Here is a 21,571-nt window from a genome sequence, read left to right as displayed (position 1 = left end):
ATCTTTCTCTCTCATCAAACCTATACGTGGTTATGTTTATTATCTATGGATAGGTCTTTAAAGTGATTTTGTGGTTTCTAATAAGTATAATTTTTTTCGAGAGACACTTTCAATGTGGTAAAATGTGTGCCTCCCCCCCCCTCTGTAACTAATATAAGAGAATGATAAAACTAAAAAAAATGTTGTGTATGATGAAATCTCATGTGCACTATATGATTTTGAGGAACGATTTTTCGCCTTTTCCCATTAAATAAATTAATATGATTTGCTATTCTATATCACTATTATATTATGTTACTTGTCGGCGAATCCGCCTCGCACTTGGCCAATTTTTCCCATAAGTTCCTGATGTCGTTTTAATGTCTTCTATCGTTCTTTTTTCCCTTTTCCTATTGGCCCTTCCCACATAGTTGTCTCTGAGGTCGAAGTGCTAAAATAGGTAAGTGATGGAACCACACAACACAGTTATTCTATTCTCTGTGAATAGAACTACCAGATGATAAACCTGATGTTTATCATAACGCTCACAAAATGTTCTGTGCAAATTTCGAGTACAAAACGGTCTTTATGGTAGCGTAATTCAATTGGCCTCGTATGAATTTAAGAGAGCCTTTACTCTTAACCAGTGGCGGAACGGTAGTGAGGCGCAAAACGATTCACTGCGTATTTTGTGTTATAAAGGGGAGCAATTGTGTAACCCAAGCAAATTTTCCAAATGAAATTATAAACAGATTTAATAGACTACAGACAATACTTTATAGTGTAGCTGAGTATACCCTTCCTAACTTTAGGGTCGTCGGTCAAACTACTTAGTTTATTCAAAATTTGTTTGTGGCGGTCGCCCCGTTATTGTTTCGTTTACAATTGTATAACTTTGTATTCTGATAATTTCATTTCCTGCTTAAAACAAGAGAAAATTGTTCTATGGTGTAGGAATATTTTTATTATAATATTAGAGGTATTGTTTGAAATTGCCATTTATACGGTAAAATATATTCATTCAATGTATTTAACCTCGTTATTATTTCTGATATATCTCGGTAAGATTTTTAATACCAATGCGGTAGAATTCTGTGGTAACCGGTTTGGACTAGGTCTGCCGAAAACAGTTAGATAAGAGTAGATAAGATAAACAGTAACTTTGCCAGCTTTTTGGACAGGTAGGCATCTATGTACGTAATTAATTTTAGCTTTAATGTTATCTACATTCGTTAGTAAATTAGTAGAAAATTAATTCAAGTATATCTACTAATAGGATATACTTATGTAAGCAGTTATGTAGGTATGTGTGGACTGCGGGGTTCAGAAAACACCAGTAAAATTTACGCAAATAATTGTTCTGATGACCAATAACTCTGATAGTGATCGCTACTTACACATTGTATCGCTTATTATGTACATTGAAAGTTTACTTCGGTCACCCAGTTACTAATAATCAAACATCTCCTTTTTTGTTACTGCGATCGACAACCCACCCAAAAATGGCAAAAACGCCCCAAAATATGACAGACAGTATAAGGGCCCGGCCCCCAGACCCTGGTGGCCCCGCTCGTGGTGGCCATGGTAGCAGCCACATAAGCGACGGGGCACGATCACCGGAATACATTGGATGAGGGCAGCGCAAGACCGATCGTCGTGGAAATCTTTGGGGGAGGCCTTAGTCCAGCAGTGGACGTCTTCCGGCTGATGATGATGATGAAACATCTCCTTACGGATCCGCTTTTTAAGTTGCCACTGCATGTGGCACTACTGATCGGCATATTGGGATGAGATGCGGTATTTTTCTGCATCCTACCCGTGGAGGCAATTATGTTTTTGACTGGAGGATCCAGATCCTGCTACTGGCTATGTTGGTGATATTGTACTGCAAGGTATGGAGCGTTTCATTTCGTTCTCTTCGGTGCTTTGACCGCTCCTGCAAAATATCCTATCGCCGAAAGCAGGAGTCCTAATAGGTTTGGGTCGATGCCATAGGTAAGGATAAAAACAAAGCTAACTTAAAGAAACACTACAATCATGTGTCCAGGTCCCTCAAAAGAATCGTACCGTTATAAGTGAGGCGAAGTCGAAGCACTTAGGCAGAATTGGCGAGAGACTTGCGCGGCTTTCCTTAGGAACTCGTTCGTTCAGGTCACTCGCCATACCTGTCAAAGGAAATTTCTGCCAGCCTGCCATTCCGCCATTGCACAGGGAAGAAAGCTGATGTCCGGACTTTCTTTTCGTGGCCAACTCGACTCTGGATGACAAAGGTAGGTAGTAAATCCGCGATACGAATCATATCTACATGCTGGCGGTATAATTCCTGCATGGCGCCGTACTTCTCACGATAGTGCTGCTATCACTTCGTTGTCTGCAGTACTGGCTTTTTCCGTATAGGTACAACGAAGAGCAGCTCGAATCCTCGACGATCAAGTCATCTCGGATTAATTCTGAAGCATTTCGTAGATATGTGGGGTTTTTGTCTTAGAAGCAAGGATACAGAGTGTATCACTGGTAGTGAAGTTTGTTTTCTTGTTTTGCTTTTGGAAACAGAGCATAATGTTATATGCTCCAAGTGGTAAGAATGTTATAGATTTCAACATTTCAACGTACTTACGGCCTTAATACTCCCTTCGAGAGTTTAAAGGCCGTAAGTGTTATTATTCCCAGTAGGTCCTCCAAATTAATATCAATCGATAGCTTATTGTTTATTATGTAAGGGTAAGGTGTACTCATCAAGTAGCACAATTTGAAGATCTCGTCAATATTAAAGATTATGATGATTTTAATTGTAATGGTTTCATGTTGGTACCATTCTTGGAAGAAAGCTATTTACCATAAACTGATTGGAAGGAGAACTGCTTGAATATTGGCCAATTGTAACCTGGAGAGTTCATCTTAAAATTGCAATAATTGTCTTGGGGCTTTGTCCACACACAGCGAACAACGGCGAACGAACACGAACAAAAGGAATGGGAATAAATGAAGTGTGGTCCCGAAAACCAAGTAACATACAAGAAAAATATTTAAAATAAAAACTCAAATCAATTTCATCACTTTATTCCAATGCTGAATTGAATATTTTAATATCTATATAAACAATTTAAAAATTATAAGTCCTTACGTTTATTACATTAATTAATATGACAATCTTCAGTCGGACATTTCCTTCCTAATAATATTAACTTTTACATTCGTTTCTTTTCCACACAATTCATGATACATAACCAATACAGCACAGATTAATTAAAAATTACTTTATTTGCTATGTAAATTACAGAAGTCAAATTCCGTTGATCATCTTTTGATGGTATTCTATGCTGAATATGTACTAAATTTGATAAGTTGGTTTGGCAGAACAATAACAATATTAATATTGATAGAAAACTTAGATAATTTATACGTTTAGATAGTCTCTTGCTGTTAGACAACCGAAAATAACAGGCCAGGATTATATTTAAGGCTCTTCACACACGACAGCTATAACGTACATTTTCATATCTTAGGATACAGAGCGATACGAAAATAAACATTGACATTTCGATAAATCTTTAAAAATCTCAATACTAAGTCAGGTCATACATACGTACCAATGGAATGAAGGGAAAGATTATTTATATTACCTGTTGTGTGTGTGATACATTAAGATAATTTAAAGCTTACCGGAATGTAATATACATAATAGCTGCCGTGTGTAAAGCCCTTTAGTGTGCTTGACAAGCTACGTTTTATACTCGCGATTTGTATGACACTTTGTGATATAGTGTGTGTGCATTGCTTAAAGTAGAGGATAACTCTAAACTCTATTTTTGGACGTTTTCACAGCTGTCATAGTCTACCTAGGCATATGATCAAAGAGCATCGAAGCTATAGAATATCATAAATTCTTAAGACTATGGTGTCTTAACTGTGGTGTCAATTTTAAAAATAAATATAGTAACAAAAGTATCAAAAGTGTAGTAGTAAATGGCATTTTTCCCTTCATCCAGAAATATTACTTTAAGTAATCTGAAGTAATTTAAACAAAGCCGAAATTAATTTAACTTTAAGTTTAAAGAGCCCGCTTTGACTTCGCAATAAATAGGTTATTGTTAACTAAGACACAAATAGAATACAGCAAAGAGGTCTCAATATCTTTGTTGGAATCTAATACTGACACTGGCATAAAAAATAAGTTTTAAATAATCTGTGCCTCCTTGCATTGCGTAAATTAATTATATCTAGACATCAATATTCATACCACCTTTCAACAATCAAATACACATTTAGGTACATTATTGCTTAAATATGTTCTTTAATTCATTCTTACCACTTAAATATGGAGTTAAAAACGGCCATACCATTGTTACAATCAGTAGTCACACTCTTAGGGCTATATTTCAAAAGGACGCCACAGTGGCGCAACCAGTCGCCGGTACCAACAAAATATATATAGAGCACTATAGGGTTACTCACCTAGTGTCCATTTCCACCAAATTGGTTGCGCAACCAATTTAGTGGCGCGACCACCTCGGACGCGTCGCACACTTTTACACAAATTATGTTGCCCCAAACTAGGCATAGCCCGTACTATGGGTACAAGACAAATATATTTAATACAATATTCTTACTTAAAAGCCATGGATGTTTAAATGTATTTATGTATATACATATAAACATCCATGACTCGGAAATAAACATCCATTTTCAGCATATAAATGATTGCACCGACCGGGATTCGAATCCGGGAGAATCCTCTAGCTTAGTAGTCAGGGTCACTAACCATTCGGCTATATGGGTCGTCAGATGTTATGTCGTTAGATTACGCAACCATTCGCGCCACCGTGGTGTCTCGGTGAAATATAGGCCTTATTAATGGCAGTGCTATATCAAAATGACGATTATATTATTACTTATAGAGAGAGAGAGACATATAGATGCTTATTGCGTACTATGATAGGATAAATTAAATTTTTGCATTTTATTAAAAAAACTCAGCGTAAACGAAAATTAAAATCGACAGTTCACTACATGTTTATAATAAACTATTTCAAAATTTTTTTGCCTATCGCTGATTTCAAAGAAGCATCGCAATTTATTATTCTGAATACTTAAAGCAAATTAATACTTAATGCAAAAAATCCTAGTCACAGTAGGTAGAATCTATCTACATATAAATAAGAGGTGAAACAATGTACCAATTCGTCAACGAACATTCGCTGTGAAAAAAGCGAATATTTTCGCAACTACCTTCCTTTTCAATCGTCATGTTAATTTTACAACTGTTGTGAATAACATCATAATTATTAGACTGTATTATATTATATACTTATTCTACATTTTAAGTAATGGTCGTGTTTTATATTAAAACCTTAAACAGGTTTGATGTAAAAGTACCATCGATCGTAGAATATATTTATATGGAATGTACACTTCTGAAACACGCGACAAAGACGGCTATTTACAAAACAATTACTAACTATATATTTGTACGCAAATTAAAATTAAAAGGCAGGTCTCTATAATTACGTATTTTATCAAATACGAGATCCATTCATTGACACTGCAGAAACGTCAACAGCGCGACTTGTCAATCTCAACTTTGACAGTTCTAATGTCAACATTGACAGTTGTAATGTCATACACATGAATATAATAGGCTGAATAAAATGGAAAAGGAATTGTCATGATGAAACTGTTAAGTATTTAATTCGGAAAGCTTGGTTAACTTATAGCTATACAAAAGCTCTTGGACGTCTTATTGTTTAGCATTAACTAACCTACTTAGAGCTCACACGGGTATTTTGTTAGCGGAACGATAAATCATAAAGATTAATGGGAATTAGACATGACGTAACTCATAATCAGAGTCGTATAGCTGCCGCTGAAGAAAACATTATCTACTTAAACATAAGTTTGGTTTTGAAGTACATATATCTTATAATAGAATGGGACTACAGAACAAATAAGAAAAATAGCCTAAATTACAGTCATTTTGATTTTAAGGCATTAATAAACGCAACTTTTGTGAAAAAAAAGAGGGTATTTTGAAATTAATTTTGCTGAACATTTTGATTCGATGAAATGATAACATGGTTTATTTATGAGATAATATTACAGGCTAGGGATATTTAATACGATTCGTTGATATGCATAATGATAAGACACCTTGTAAATACAATCGTTCTAACTCATATAAAAAAATTACTTTCATATCATACTATAGTAGTGACTTACATGTACATATTTACATTAGGCCTAGGCATGGAAAGATACACATAGGAATATAATAAACGTTGTCTGGCAGTATTTTTATGAAGGATAATATATTCATTTTTTTATAATGTTTGATTTATAACATAATATGCGATATTTAAAGATAATAATCAGAATAAACCAGGTCTTTATTAACATACTAATTAATATTATATTTAAATATTACATTTAAAACGCACCTTAACTGGACGATGTAAATAGAAAACATTAATCACACAACAGCGAATGTCATAAACGTAAAAAAAATAAACTTACGAATCCAAAGACTTAACTAAAAACGGGCGGGTTTACATTTTTCGATCTGGCAACCAAGCGCAAAATGAACAATGGCACTTACTTCATACTTAACTTACGTGTCATAAATGTTGCTAAACATTAACAACTATATTACCTAAATATTTTATAATACAAGAATTTCGAAGGTACAACATAGTAGGATCTTATTTAAAAAAATATTGTAAGTATTGTTCCTTAAGTTTTCGCTATAAAATTACATATAATTTAGGCGTTTCTACAACGATGCCTAAATAACGATACAAATCAGTCATTTTTGTAAACATTAATATGTCCATATTTACCACAAATATACTAATTCACTAAGAATTCTTACACGTCCAGATATATGACTGATAATTTGCTAACACACTTTCAATTATTATATGTAAAGTTATTACTGTATAAAGTAATTTAACAAGTAAAAAATTATTATACTCTAAAATTAAAAATATCTCTTAAAAAGAAAGATCAGGTTTTTTCATTTCTTTGTTTTTCTTCATGTATCTAAATATTTTATTTGTTTGTGAACACAAATGTAATATCGTCATTTTACGCATAATTGTATGAGCTTTTTTAGATGACACTATCTTCTTCTCATAATTATTTCATTCGACTCCTATTGCTTAATTGACACATTCTTAGCACTAAATACAATGTAACACAAATTGGAACATAATTGAAAAACAAAATAATTAAAAAATCATAATACCTTTGTTTTTTTACAACAACAAAAACATAAAAGTGCTTTTATTTTACATTTCACTGATAAAAAAATTTATGTATCAAAATCACAAATTTGTTTAAGTATAACAGCGTGTAGCAAGCAAACTGTATTTGTTAAAACAATTTAAGGTGAGCATAAACGCGAGATACCTTCGTGAAAATATCTACTCGTTCCGTCTAAGCGCACCTTTACATAAGCTAGAACATTACAATTTAACTAAAACACCACGGACCGATAAAGCAAGTGATACTAAAATAACGTAATATCACAGGCCAAAGTCAAATATTCCGGTGGGGTCACACTCACACGAACCGGCATCGAAAGTAAAATTAGCGTAAGGCATGCTTGATTTGTTACCAAGAGTTCGGGGCATTTTGGCCCTTACACAAAAGTCACATAAGACTGGTTATAGGATGGCTACACAAGCCATGCGTGGTGCTAGCACCAGGACTCCTCGTGCGGCGGTCGGTCGTCGTCGGAATCGCCGTACATGTCCGCTAGTTTACGGAATCGAGGCCCAAATGTTGACAGATAGTTGAATTTTAAGTCTTCATCGTCAGTACCTTTAAACAAAAATATATCAATAAATAACTTACATTTATATACATATAAAATGGAGGGAATTTTGTGATTGATTTCGACGAAACTTACACTGGCAGATAGCCCATATTATTGGGTGCGACTAAGGTTTCCTTTATATCGTAAATTGTTTCAAAAAACTAAACCTATGATTTTGATTGAGATAATTTATGATGAATGAAATACGATCAAAGTGCCATTTTGTTACACACATACAACCTTATACACATACTCTTTCTCACTCTTTCACAGTTTCACAGCCTTCTATCGCCGTCATTCGTTACATGTGGACCCAGACTTAGGAAAATAAAATTAAGAAATATACACGGGCGAGAGATTTCACTTTTTTACTCTCCCAAAATCCCTGACAGATAACTGTGCAGGTACTGCTACAAAATCTATTTCTGCCGCGTCATCGTACGGATGCTGGTAAATATGCGTATAAAATGCAGAAAGCTCTCTATGCAACGCCAAATAAAGTAAACGTGTGTGTGTACTTATTTATGCACGCAAGAAGTAATAAGTCTTTGGCCTAAAAAAGGAAAAATCCTTAAAATTATTTATTCCTCGTGCTATTATTCTACGTATGTAGAAAGAACAATATTGTAAAAATCTTGCAACTATGGCTTTGAATATTAATTATTAAATAATGATCACGGCTGTACGGGCTTGAACCCTTTGCCTATATCTACTAATAAAAGATGAAGAAACCAAAAGAAAAAATAACGAATATCTCAACCTTAAGAAAATATTAGGAACCAACTTTACCTTTTGTGTTACAGTGATGCGCGGGCATCTTGAAATTTCACTCTCATCATATTTTCATAACGCGCCTAAAGAAGTATAACTTCAAAAACCTTTTGGCCTTCTCTTCAAAGTGGCCGCGAAACTAAACGTCACTCGCAAAGACATTCTAATAAAATGACGTTAGATGCACGTTCAGCGTTCGGCACTCAGCCAGAGCGTGCAACGCAAGACGTTCCGTTAGTGGTGTAAAAATCGAACAGTAGCTTAAACAAAAGCTCACTGTAACATAACCTGTCACAAGTATAATTAATTTCGTTTAATTAATTAATATATATATTAAAACCGGGACCTCTAGCTCAATGGGCAGGGTCACTAAGTATTGGGATTTATGGATCGTCATCAACCTTATATTGATACGACATACAAAACAACATTTTTATAATAAAAAGGTTATTAATTGATCACCATTAGGTACCATTTAAACTGGCTGGTGTGATTATGCGGGTACTTCTAAAACAATAAAACTAAGTAATAATCGTTACGATTGAAACAATACTGTATTCAAGAATGAACAATGCTTGATATAATTAATAATTAAATATTCAAAGCGTGTTTCAACTACTCGAAATAATGAGGTTTCTGTTGTTCGCCAAGGCTTTACTAAATGTTATCAAGTTAACATTAATTTGCGAAGTGGAATTAGTTTTATTGGTCAACACTCAAATCTAATTAGTTAATGTTTGTTTAGTGTTCACGGCCTAACTTGTCGTCGTTTTGTTTGTTTTAAGTCGTTGTGAGTCGGATACATTTATCAGTATATTTTATTTTACGATTTGATTGAAGACTGGCCGTCATCTAGTCTCGAATTACATCCACAGAACTTATGTCAGTTTTAGAACTTAGGACGAAACTCCATGACAGTTTGGAGTGCCTAAACTTTCAATAAGATTGGCATTAAAGAATTCCATAAATTCAAATTCAAATATTTTTATTGAAAATAGGATATGACATTACTTATTGAAACTCAAAAACTACAACCCATTTCAAAAAGAATGCCTCAGACTTGAGAAGAATGGGTGCAACAAACTCAGCGGGCTTTTCTTTTGTCATCAAAAAACATGTTTACAAAGTAATATTGTACAATTATACTTATTATTCAATAGCCTGAGGGCGGTCGCCCCATTCCCAACCTGTGGAATCATTAACCACACAAACGTTTAATAATTCTTTTGAATATCGTAATACTTTTGTTTTGAACAATTTCTGGGATCTTGTTGTAAAAGCATATACCCCCACAAAAGACTTACTAAATACATACATAGAAATAAATATAAAGATGGTACTAGTCTTTTTAAGCTGAACCGTTAATTTGACGAACGATTTAGCGTTACCGTTCGAAATTAAACGATACCGTGGGATGGTGCAACTCACCCTTACAGTCTCTCCTGAGATATCCGTACCCCTCCTTATATGTAGCACAGCGATGTGACCTCGGTCCTATCGCGTTTCGAACTATGGATAATTTTGTGATGCGTAAATCATACACGTGTGAGAGGGATGGACAATTCTAACGAAGACACCGCAAGATAGAAAAGGAAAGTGAATCTATTGCAACTGTAACCGATTTTGATTGAAAAGTCGTAAACAGTCAGCCACGCTTGGATCGAACTTTCAGGTCGTCCATACGCTTGTATATTCTAAGACTATGGCTCAGATCACCTGTCATTCTGGAAGATGACCGCGTAACATAATTTTGGCTGTTTCTTTGCACATAATAATAAGCCCATAAACAGTTAACCATCCATAAACCCACCTAAATTATCACAACATTTCGCGAAATTATCGTGCAGTAGGAACATAACACCCAGTACCGGGTTAACCCCGTAGCAATAGTGCTACGGGCCCCGACCGAAAAGAGGCCCCGCATATTTAAGCCCACTCATCTCGCCTGATCGTAATTTTTGAGTCTGTTAAGATGTGGTTGGCTTTTTGAAAGCTTTTGCTACGGGCCCCACGCTTGCTTTATCCGGCACTGATAATCCCAATTATTGTTATAACGATTTCGAAGTTTTCAGTTTTACCGCACGTTAAAACATTACTCCTTTTTCGATGTGTCAGCACAAAATCGGAGAACAAGCGATTTGCTACATTGTAATTTGTAGTTTTAACTCGATTTTAATGGTCAAGGTTTTATTGCGTATTTATTTTATGATTGCTGTGATGCAGGCCACTGTTATGAACCATATTGATTTGGTAAACATTATATTATTATAAAGCCGAAACAAACCTAACAGTGGGAGGCTCCTTTGCACAGGATGCCGGCTAGATTATGGGTACCACAACGTCGCCTATTTCTGCCGCGAAGCAGTCATGTGTAACCATTACTGTGTTTCGGTCTGAAGGGCGCAGTAGATAGTGAAACTATTGGGCAAATGAGACTTAACATCTTATGTCTCAAGGTGAAGAGCGCAAATGTAGTGCCGCTCAGAACTTTTGGATTTTTCAAGAATCCTGAGCAACTCTGCATTGTAATGGGCAGGGCGTATTAATTACCACGAGCTGAAAGTCCTGCTAAAATACCTAATATTTGATATTAAATCTATTTAATGGATTCACAATTATTCTAAATCAGTTAAGTGTCATTGTACAATAAGCCATCTTGGTTCATTAAGTGAAAAATCGTTAAGAGATCTAAGTACTTTTATTCTGAGTATTGAATAAGACCGTCTCACCCGACTATGTAAGGATCGTTCGGGTAGTCAGCTCGAGTCGAGGAAGGAGGAAGGAAGACTGGTCTTTTCACTTCTATGATGTCGTCTTAAACACCTTTTTTTATTGTTATAGCGGCATTACCAATAAACACTCTGTGCGGATTAAGAGATAGTTTGCTGACACGACGATAAACGGTCGTGCAAAGGTCTCAAAATACAGCTTAAAAACATGATATGTGATGATCATATCTGTCAATTTATAACCTATTAATATTACACAATTTTATTGAGTATACAATTTCTTCTTTTCTATTCATGAGTTTTAAGCGATTCTTTACAAGACAGGAGGATTAATAATTTTATCGTACAGCTAATGTGCTAAAGGATCACCATTCGATATTGCAAAGTGTCGAACGGTTTACACACTTACGTTAAACGATTTGGACACTGCGGCTCGGCTTGGAGCCAAACTACGTGACGATTTTACTGAGGCTGACTCACTTTAGCCATAGACGTTTCTGGAATAGATGGAGCGTCGAATACTATAAGTGTTATGACTTCTGTTAAACTATAGGCTGTGCGCCAAGCGTCGACACATAATATGAAACATGTTATAATAGCTACTGTCGCTTAGTTATTATAACCAGAGACTTGTTAACTAGTCACACAGCTGTAGACAGGCACCAGGGCTCTGCTTTTCTTAGGTCTGTCGATTTTGGAAAAAAATTGCATATGTTATTTTTTTTATGAAAATAAGGGACAAGACGAGCAGGATGTAGAGTTGATAGTAATCGCCTTGCCCATTAGTACCGCTCAGGATTATTAAAAAACCCAAAAATTCTGAGCGCTACGATTGCGATCGTCAACTTGAGACATAAGATGTTAAGTCTCATTTGCCCAGTAATTTCACTAGCTACGGCGCCCTTCAGACGGAAATACAATAATGCTTACACATTATTGCTTCACGGCAGAAAGAGGCGCCGTTGTGGTACCCATTATCTAGCCGGCATCCAGTACAAAGGAGCGTCTCACTGTTAGAGTCGACTTTAATAAATCGAAGCCAATCTTGGTTGAATTAGAAGACGTATAAAAGCTCCAGTGGAGGAGTTTCACTTTCTGACAATATGGGAGAAGAGATAAATGGATAGTCTGATTTAAGGGCGTGTCCTGATTATGAATATGAGCGGTTGGTTTGTTTACTTTAGTTAAGCCACATGTGCCCTTTGACACCCTCTCATAAAATCATATATGATTTTAGGAATAAGAATGGGTCTTCTTTGCAAATTTTTATGATTCTTCATTTAAAGATAATTTTACTTATATTATAAATAAATATTAAAATATAATTATTTCAGGCACTGAATGAACTGCAGATTGAAGACATAAAATAGGCAGTCAATGTACATTATTTTCGGAGAAAGAGCGAAAAAACGTACAAGTCGCTCATCTGTTGGTAAGTGCTACGCCCTGCAAATTCCTATGCAGTAAGCACTCAGGCTTCTTTATACTTGTCACATTGAGACATATTAAGATGGTATAGGCTCATTGGCCGAGCCATTTCATATGGTTGCACATTATCATGCTTCACTGCAGAAAAAAACCAGCGCTTTGGTACCTAGTCGGCATTATGTAGGTACAAAAAAACCTCCCACAGGTTTGAAGTAGAGAGGTGTTAACAAGTATTAGCTGAAAAACTTTTGACAGACTTTTATATTGAATTATTATCCGTCTATAAATTTATAGTCAATGGAGCCGTACTTCATATAAAGCGTAGTTCTGCGATTGTTGTAGCCTACTTACCAACTTCTGCTAATTTATCTGACCTCATTACGCTTTTCTCGTTTATTAGATTAGTCACGGAATCTATACGAGATTTATGGGACGGAAAACAAGCAATATGTTACGTTTAGGTAGAATAAAATACGTATTTCTCGCCTGCCTCACTTTTGTTGGCCTGTTTTCATTATCAAACACCCATTCACAAGAATGCTGTTTTTTTCTGGTTCAAAACTATAAATCCACGTTTCGTATCTGTGTCATAAACAGCATCAGAATGTCAGTGGTCGTACACATTAGCATCTGTGAGCAGCATACAACGCGAGCCCGCTTCTGCTCGCTATCAGTTCATGAGGGATCTAACGACAACAAAGTTTCCGAACTTTCAACTCTTCGAGTAAAATCTGAATTTGGCTCATACCAATCGCCAATAGTCCTCGAATTGTCTCATAGGTAATCCGCGGGTTTTCTTTCTTTTCCGCGGCTTCTCGAATTTGTCATGTAAAGAAACCAGACCTCTCTCAAATTCAGCAAACCATCGCCTGACGGTGCCCAAGTAAGGTGCTTCCCTCCCAAAAGGATTTTGAAAACGAGCGGCACAGTCTTGCGGAGAGAGAGAGAACTTTTAGAAACATAAAAAATCATCGCTCTAAAATCTTTTCGACTAAATTATATTTTCCTTGCGTACGTAAGACTGATGTGTGATAAAAAACAATTGACAAATGATTTCCCGCCAATTGTTTTTTTTTTTACTAAGAAGGTTGCAACGTTTCAAAAAATATAACATTCGAAATTCAAATAGTTCCCATTAGCTAGAAGTGCAAATGTAATAATTCATGAAAGGAATCAATCATAGCAGAGAGCTAAAGTTAATACTGGCCATTACAATTGATCACATATGGACGATATTTGGACGAGCCGTTGATGAAATTCATAAAAAACCTTTTTGAAACCTGTTAATTTAATCCAGTTTTCACAGTGTTTTTTTCCAAACCGAAAGCTTTTTACACTAAACAAATAAATGCAGTGTGTAAATAAAATTTATTTCGCTTTACTATCACACTCCACTTAGGAAAATAGCTTTTGGAAATAAAATTGCACTGTACACTTTTGTTATCGCATTACGAGGAACAAAGTGGCATTATTTTGAATTACAACAGCGCTGTTATAACAATATTTGAAATTTTAGTGTTTTAAATTTGTTAGTCCCAGTTTTGTTGAATGAAAATGGGCCTTAATTGTTCTTAGGTAGTCAATTCAGCCTATTACATCTACCTTAGTTAGTTTAGCTGGGCTGATTACACATTTTGCCTTTTGATTGGGCCATTGTGCGTATTTAAAATGTCTTCTTACTCCGACCAGCCCAGATCATTCCAGAAGTCTAGCAGTCCTATTAGCATATTAGCCTTTGAGAATCTTAAACTGTAAATTCCTATTAAGGACTCTGCTGTGTATCAGACGTCTGTATGTCTGTCAACAGGCTGCGTTGTATTAATTTTGACAAATAATAGTAATAAGTATGTCTTACTCAAAAACGTCGAACACAAGAAGCCATTACGAAGATGATTCGGTATTCGTCTTAGTTCACGCGTGCGGTGCGAGTGCAGGCGAGCGCCGAGCAATCAGTCAGGGAAGAACAATCGAGCGAGGCGGTTGTATCACACGCGCGTTCTGGGTACACTCGTTCTTAGCCACAATAATAGATAACCACGTGACCGGCCTTCCCACGTCAAGTTAATAATCGTTAACAAATAAATATCGCGGATTCAAAAATTGTTCCCTTTACAAATTAAAGTACCATCCACTTTCAGCCATCCTCTCTCCATGAACAAACCACCCTAACATTGTATTTATAATTTGGAATAATTATGTACCTTTTGTATAACTCTACATCGCTCTCCATGATATATTTATTACCTTCATCATGAAACATAATATATAATATTAATAATTGAGTTGTTTTATTACTCACAGCTGGCTAGTGAAGAGAGAGAGCCGCTAGTGTTGCCGTCTCCTTCGTAGGCGTAGTGTCGCACATCGTCGTAAGGCGTTATCTCTGGGTCGCGATCCAGAACCGACTTCTTGTCGTCCAGGAAACCGGATATATCTGGCGCTGCTCCTACTAAACCTAGTAAAAATTTACTTCATTAATTTTTGTTTAATATTTTATCTATACATATAAATAAAATTGGAAAGTCTGTTTGTAATATTGAAATAACCAATTTGACTACATGTTTATGAATATATATGCACCAAAATAACATTTATTACAATTTTGTCTGTATGTCTGCCTGTTTGTTCCGGCTAATCTCCGAAATGGCTAAACCGATTTTGACAGGACTTTTATTGGCAGGTAGTTGATATAATAAGGAGTAACTTAGGCTACGTTTATTTTAGAAATAATAAAGTAATGTTGCAATGTACAAGAAATGGTCTAACTTTGAAATTAATTATATGTCAAAACAACGTTTGCGGGTCAACTAGTAACAAATAATATTTAATTTTCCTTTATGACAGGGGGCTGACTAAAAGTGTTGGAATGGCTTAAAACAAGCTGCCAAGTTGTTTTATTGTAATAAGTGATGGAATGAGAAGACCCATCTGAGCCCGATCAAGTCGCATTTCGCCCGTCACACGGAGACTTAAATGTGGAATGTTGCATATGAATGTAACTATAATCTTCGGACTGAAAAATATACATATTCACATTCACAGATACAGATACTAGATTTGGAGGCCAATGCCCCTAACAGAAATAGAAATATATTTATTTACCATAGACACGTTAAAAAGTGTATTGATTTTATAATAAGTACGGAAAAATAATATTTTGTTGAACAATGTCTGTTTAGTAAAAGATATTTTGTGTCGACACTAATTTTAATAATATTATGATAATGAAATTCTAAGCAATTTCACGAAAATCCTAAAGCAAATCGCAGCTTAAATTCTTAGGAGGAATTTCATCGTCGGTCTTATCAAATATGGAAGGCGTAACTCCTAAGATTTTCGAATGCAAATTGTGAAAACTTTTAGCTGTCTGCTTTTTATAGATGGTTGGGTGCCGTTAAATTTACATGAGTATTTTTAATAGATTTATAAATATATGAATATTAAAGAAAATTAAGATTACTTTCAGTTTTCTATTGGTGAGAGATAATTAATCAGAAATTATAATCTATTGATCTAGGCATTCTGACCTATAAACGGAATAAATTTAATTATTATTAATTTGGAAGATAATAATATTATGCCGGGAATTATATTCATCTTATTTCAACATATGTACATTATCTACCCATATAATATAAGGTGGGTAGATATTTACATAAACAGTGGCAGATTTTGTAGGCTACGTCACCTAAATCAAAATAATTAAAACTTCTTCTGATTAAAGCATTATTTTGTAATTGATTGGACGCGGCAGATGGTCTTTCAATTCCATTTTCATATCATTTTTTGTTCAAAAATTTTGTACGACGTGTGCCTGATTGATTTCTTCTTAAATTGTTAAACATCGAATTTAATAAAGACAGGCTTCTATCTTCGTCTTATTAATAAACGCAATGAAAAGTTACTCCAAGTGTAAAATTACTTCTTTAATTCTTTTAATTTATTATTCTTAATAATTTCTTCTTTAAAAGGTAAGGGTAAGGTAAGGTAAAGATAAAGACATACCTACGGCCTTACAAATAAACTTGGTTTAAAGTTATACCTGTATATATACCAAGAATATGCAAAATATTGACTATATCGCTGACAACACTGTCAATACAACGATAATTATGAAGTTTTGCGAATGTCAAGCAGCCTTGCAAATTAAAAGTGGAAACATCATACGTCCGAATAAACTAATCATAAACAAGATATCTATTTGTAAACATCTTGCATAATCTTGTTTTATTATCAGGTATAACTTTATACTACACTTATTTGTAAGGCCGATAAAGATTTTTTGGAATAACTTTACTTCGCGTTTATTAATGACATAGCTAGTGTTTCATATTAAGCAAAAGAATTAGTGTGAGACAAACTACAACATTTTTGTTAACTCTAAAATGTCAATAGATGGCGTTATTATCAAACCTCACTGACTGGACTTTTTAGTGTAGACTATGGTTTATAATATTATGGTGCCTATCCGATAACCATCGGTGAGGCGTTTAACATGAATGTGTCGTCACAAAAAATAATTACTATACTTTGGATAACAAATTACACGTAATCGTAGTTATCGGATGTCCAAAATGCTAGTTAATTGTTGAAGCTATAGAAATCCTGTGGGCGTTACACCAAAGCATATCGAGTAAGCTACATTTGGTGACATTCATTAATATAGGTAGGTACTTATTTAATGATAAATCTAAGTATTATTTTATTTTCTTTTTTGGTGATTTTCTATACTTTTAATTTGATTTTTTGAACCTTTCCGTTGAGATCATTTGATAATAAGGAACTTTTGACAGGTCAACTTGTTTTCAACTATTGTTATTTAATTCCAGTTTAAGACATTATTACCACCTATACCAATTAAATTTGTAACCAATATTTATGAACAATGCGGAACACGAACTCGCGCCTCTCGACCGCTAACCGTTAAAGTGACGCATGGATCGTAAATCGTGGTATGTCTTGTTCATCTCTCTGGTCCATCTCAACCCCAATAGTTGCATATTAGGAAATTGACTTAAGATGTCGCTCATTCAAATCTAACCAATTCGGTTACAAATTTAATGTGTACAATTAATCCCAGACGTAAGGGACCTGTAAGGGTGTGAGAAGTTCCACTCCAAAAGTTTATACTTACCAGGTGCTTTCATGAAGGCACCGTCTGCTTCGTTGGGCGGTGCGTCGTACATCTGCCGCAGCACATGCAGGTCATACCCCGCATCTGATTCGCCACCTCCTTCGTCCTCGTACGCTATTATATTTTCCCTGATGTCATCCAACTCTTTCTCTGCCCACGAGTCGGCACGCTTTCGGTGGACTACCACGGCTAGTAGTAGAACTGGAAGAAGGTTCAGTTTTACTACCACATAAGATACTAACACTCCATAGAGCGTCATCTAGGGTAAAAAAGGCATTTATATTATCAAAATCAATTCCTTTAGAATTGTCTTTCTATATTTTTAGTTAAATCACTACCATTATTTCGGAAACAATTGGCTCTGTAAGAGAGAAGATATCTCTTTCAAAGCCACACTTGTTGTTTGGCACACTAAGCCCTTCCACAATTCTTCTTTACTTTCAGTACAACTTCATACATTAATTATTGCTATTGGATTGTCATAATCTTAATAACGTATGTGACTTCATAAAAAAGTGTAGATATTCACACTTTAAACTATAATGTATTTTATGGGTCCTACTAGAATAAGTTCCAAGCAATTCATTTCAATGTCTTGTGACGGTGAAAAATCACTATTTTCAGCGTATTTGTAACAATTTTTGTTAACTCTTTTTTAATTTATAGTCACTGAGAAATAACAGTCATTATATTTGTTTCTGTAAGTTGTGTATAAAATGCTTAGATTAAGGTTGGTCTCAGCTGCGCTACACCTATATACTAAACTACCTAAGAACAACTAAAATAGCTTTTTGTATTGCGGCAACTATAAAATGCTTGTGTGCGTGGCATCTTGACACTAAATGGCATCTTTCAAATTTTGTACCGTATCGTTAATGTTATTTTACAATTAAATTAGTTAAAAGTTTCACAGAACATAAGATTGTGACGCGCCAACGTCACACATTGTTCGCCACGAAATCACACGAGACGGGCGTAGTGTAAGTTGCCGCACTTTACCCCTGCGGTATCTAGCTGGAGAGCAGAGGAGAGGATCATAAATCTAAGATAAAATGGTTTATTTACTACTGATATTTTATAGTTTAGAATTTATCATGCTTAGCGCACATAATTGACTGAATTGTATGAGGAGATGGTACTTACTGACTAATATAGCGATGCAAACAAGTATGGCTACTAGGAAGTTGGTATCGATTCCAAACGTGATAGCTGTGAACACACTTCTTTGACATCCTGGGTCTACATTGTGCTCCACAGATGGCGATCCCAAATTGTACATCTGTATACAAAAAGTGTTATTGGTTAACGACTCTGGAATGAAGAATCAAATTCTTTCGGGAGATGGCACACACAGTAAAAGATTTCATAAGCTTTATAGTAATGGTTTGTATAATGGCTTTATACAGTTCAGCGATAACCCTCTCTCACTGCAACGCAAAGACCTAATGTAACAGTCACTATTAACTATATATAACGGTAAGACGTCTTTTTAGAAATAGAATAGTACATTACGATACATGTGCGCAAAGTAGGTCGTTCTCGCACGCGCGACGCGAGCGCAGGATGACCTATGTGCGCACGAGTATCGTATACTATTTTTCCTATTAAGTTGCGCAAAGTTCGAGAACCATAATTATTTTCAAACATTCCGCACACTCAGTTACATTCCCGCACGCTCTTGTCAGCGTGTGGGAAAGAAATACTTTGCGAACGCAAATGCATGCGCAAAATCGAACTTTGCGCACGATAATAAGAAAAAATATTTATTTAACATAGGGAGTGACAATTACATAAATATTGCAGCAGCACTTGGTAAACGTCATGAGTCCCGCAGATTTGTAAGACAAATTTAAGTTTGTAAAACATGTTCAGCCTGTAGTAAAATTTTGTCATAGTGATTTTGACAAAAGACAAACATTTATGTTGTTGCTTCCTACGCCTATAAAAATATGATAACGTTATTAGTAATTAGCTTAAGGGACTCTTTATTTAAAAAATAAGAGAACGTCTTATCAACCTATATTTACGTTACGAAGAGAAATTTCAAAGAGACAAGATTGCCAATTTAGAAACTAAGAGATGGTATTCGGAAACTTTCTAGAAACGTCGGTTTAAACAAAGGAGACAAAACTTTAACACAGAGTGACAATAAGAGTTCAATTTATGAAAATAAGAAAAAAGTGAAAGCTTCTTACGTTCGCTGCATTATACTTTCTATGTGGAACAAAATGTTTCCATTTACTTCTTAAAAATGTTCAGTAATTTTAATATTTATATAAACTGGTATTCCTTTTCATATATTTTTATAGTACATAACAATATAGTATAAATATCGTGCCTAGTATCGACTAGGCATAAATATATACCGTATGTACAGCTGGTTAGTGTATCCAAATAAACAAATAGGAGTCAAAAATAAGCAGTTTGAATATGTAAACTGTTTCTTATAAGGATAAGTACTTACATAATCGTTGTAGGTGAAATTGCTAATACATCCAACGAAGTGTTGATTGGTTGGAACATGTCGCCACCCGAACGACTGTGCGAGATTCTGGAGGTCGATACTAGCGCCACCTAGCTGCAGCGGTGCGTTGACTGTTTGAAAGAGTTGTAAAATGTTTATTATAACATATATAGGTAATTCTATTATGTCTATATATTGAGGTAATAGGTAATATGAAGTATAAAAGCCATTCCAAACAAATTATAGGGCGCGACTTCATGACACTTTGACATTTACATTCATTCAATGTTTACATGTAGATTGCCAGATATTACCCGTTAGGTATTACCGCGACAGAGAATAATATTTAAATAAGTATGTTTAATAAATAATATTAAGTACTTAATAATTTTAGTTTATGATAATGTTAATTTAATAATTTAAAATATTATAATGTTGTAAGGTCATTCCTTAAATCTATATATATAAAAATGAATTGCTGTTCGTTAGTCTCGCTAAAACTCGAGAACGGCTCAACCGATTTGGCTAATTTTGGTCTTGAATTATTTGTGGAAGTCCAGAGAAGGTTTGAAAGGTAAATAAATAGGAAAATGCTGCTAAATAAAATAGAAACAACAAATTTGTTTTTCCTTTGATGTGTCCATACATAATTTCTATGAGAGAATTTATTGACGCACGGTTTGACAGGTCTGCTGAGAAACAATTTCATTACGACAGCATTTTTTACGAAGTAATTTTTGATGTTATGATATATTATTGACAAATTCATATAAAAACATTATTTTATTTATTATATACAAAACAACGTCTGTCGGGTCACCTGGTTTACTTATAAATAAATCCTTTATTTTGCTAGAAAACATGTAACAATGGGTGTTAATAGTTTTAACGTATCAATGTTATCGGCCATTTCTGGCATACAAAATTATTATTAACTATTATTACATTTTTCGTTTCATTACAAAATTCTAGTTATTATTATAATTAATTTAACATTAATAAACTCTATATTTTAAGCACTTAGGTCAATTTAAATTATAATTATTATTTTTAAATGTCATTATTTAAAGACAATAATTAATACTTTTTAAAGTCAATTCAATTTAATGTAATGTGTCAACATTTCATTTATGGAATAAAAACATTTATCTATAAGCCATGTCAAAAGATTTTTTTAAAATTTACTTGTCTTTTGAGAGTTAATAAAATAATATATTAATAGGTGAACCCAACACTCATATACTAACCCCCTT

The 21,571-nt window shown here is 34.6% G+C and overlaps 1 protein-coding gene across 2 annotated transcripts in view; it reads right to left on the bottom strand.

The window, feature by feature from the left end:
* Positions 1-3,023: 3,023 nt before the first annotated feature.
* Positions 3,024-21,571, bottom strand: part of LOC126970402 (DE-cadherin) — a 199,558-nt gene continuing 181,010 nt past the window's right edge. For both annotated transcript variants that reach the window (XM_050816231.1, XM_050816232.1), the window contains 5 exons: positions 20,319-20,449; positions 18,998-19,133; positions 17,855-18,055; positions 15,020-15,175; positions 3,024-7,797 (listed from right to left, as the gene is read on the bottom strand). In XM_050816231.1, coding sequence (XP_050672188.1) covers positions 7,673-7,797; positions 15,020-15,175; positions 17,855-18,055; positions 18,998-19,133; positions 20,319-20,449 — 749 coding nt within the window. In that variant the 3' untranslated portion in view covers positions 3,024-7,672. The remainder of the gene's footprint in view (positions 7,798-15,019; positions 15,176-17,854; positions 18,056-18,997; positions 19,134-20,318; positions 20,450-21,571) is intronic.

Source organism: Leptidea sinapis, chromosome 21 (assembly GCF_905404315.1).
Source record: "Leptidea sinapis chromosome 21, ilLepSina1.1, whole genome shotgun sequence".
Lineage (NCBI taxonomy): Eukaryota > Metazoa > Arthropoda > Insecta > Lepidoptera > Pieridae > Leptidea > Leptidea sinapis.
The sequence above is the reverse complement of the archived record's forward strand: the minus strand, read 5'-3'. Positions and strand labels throughout refer to the sequence as shown.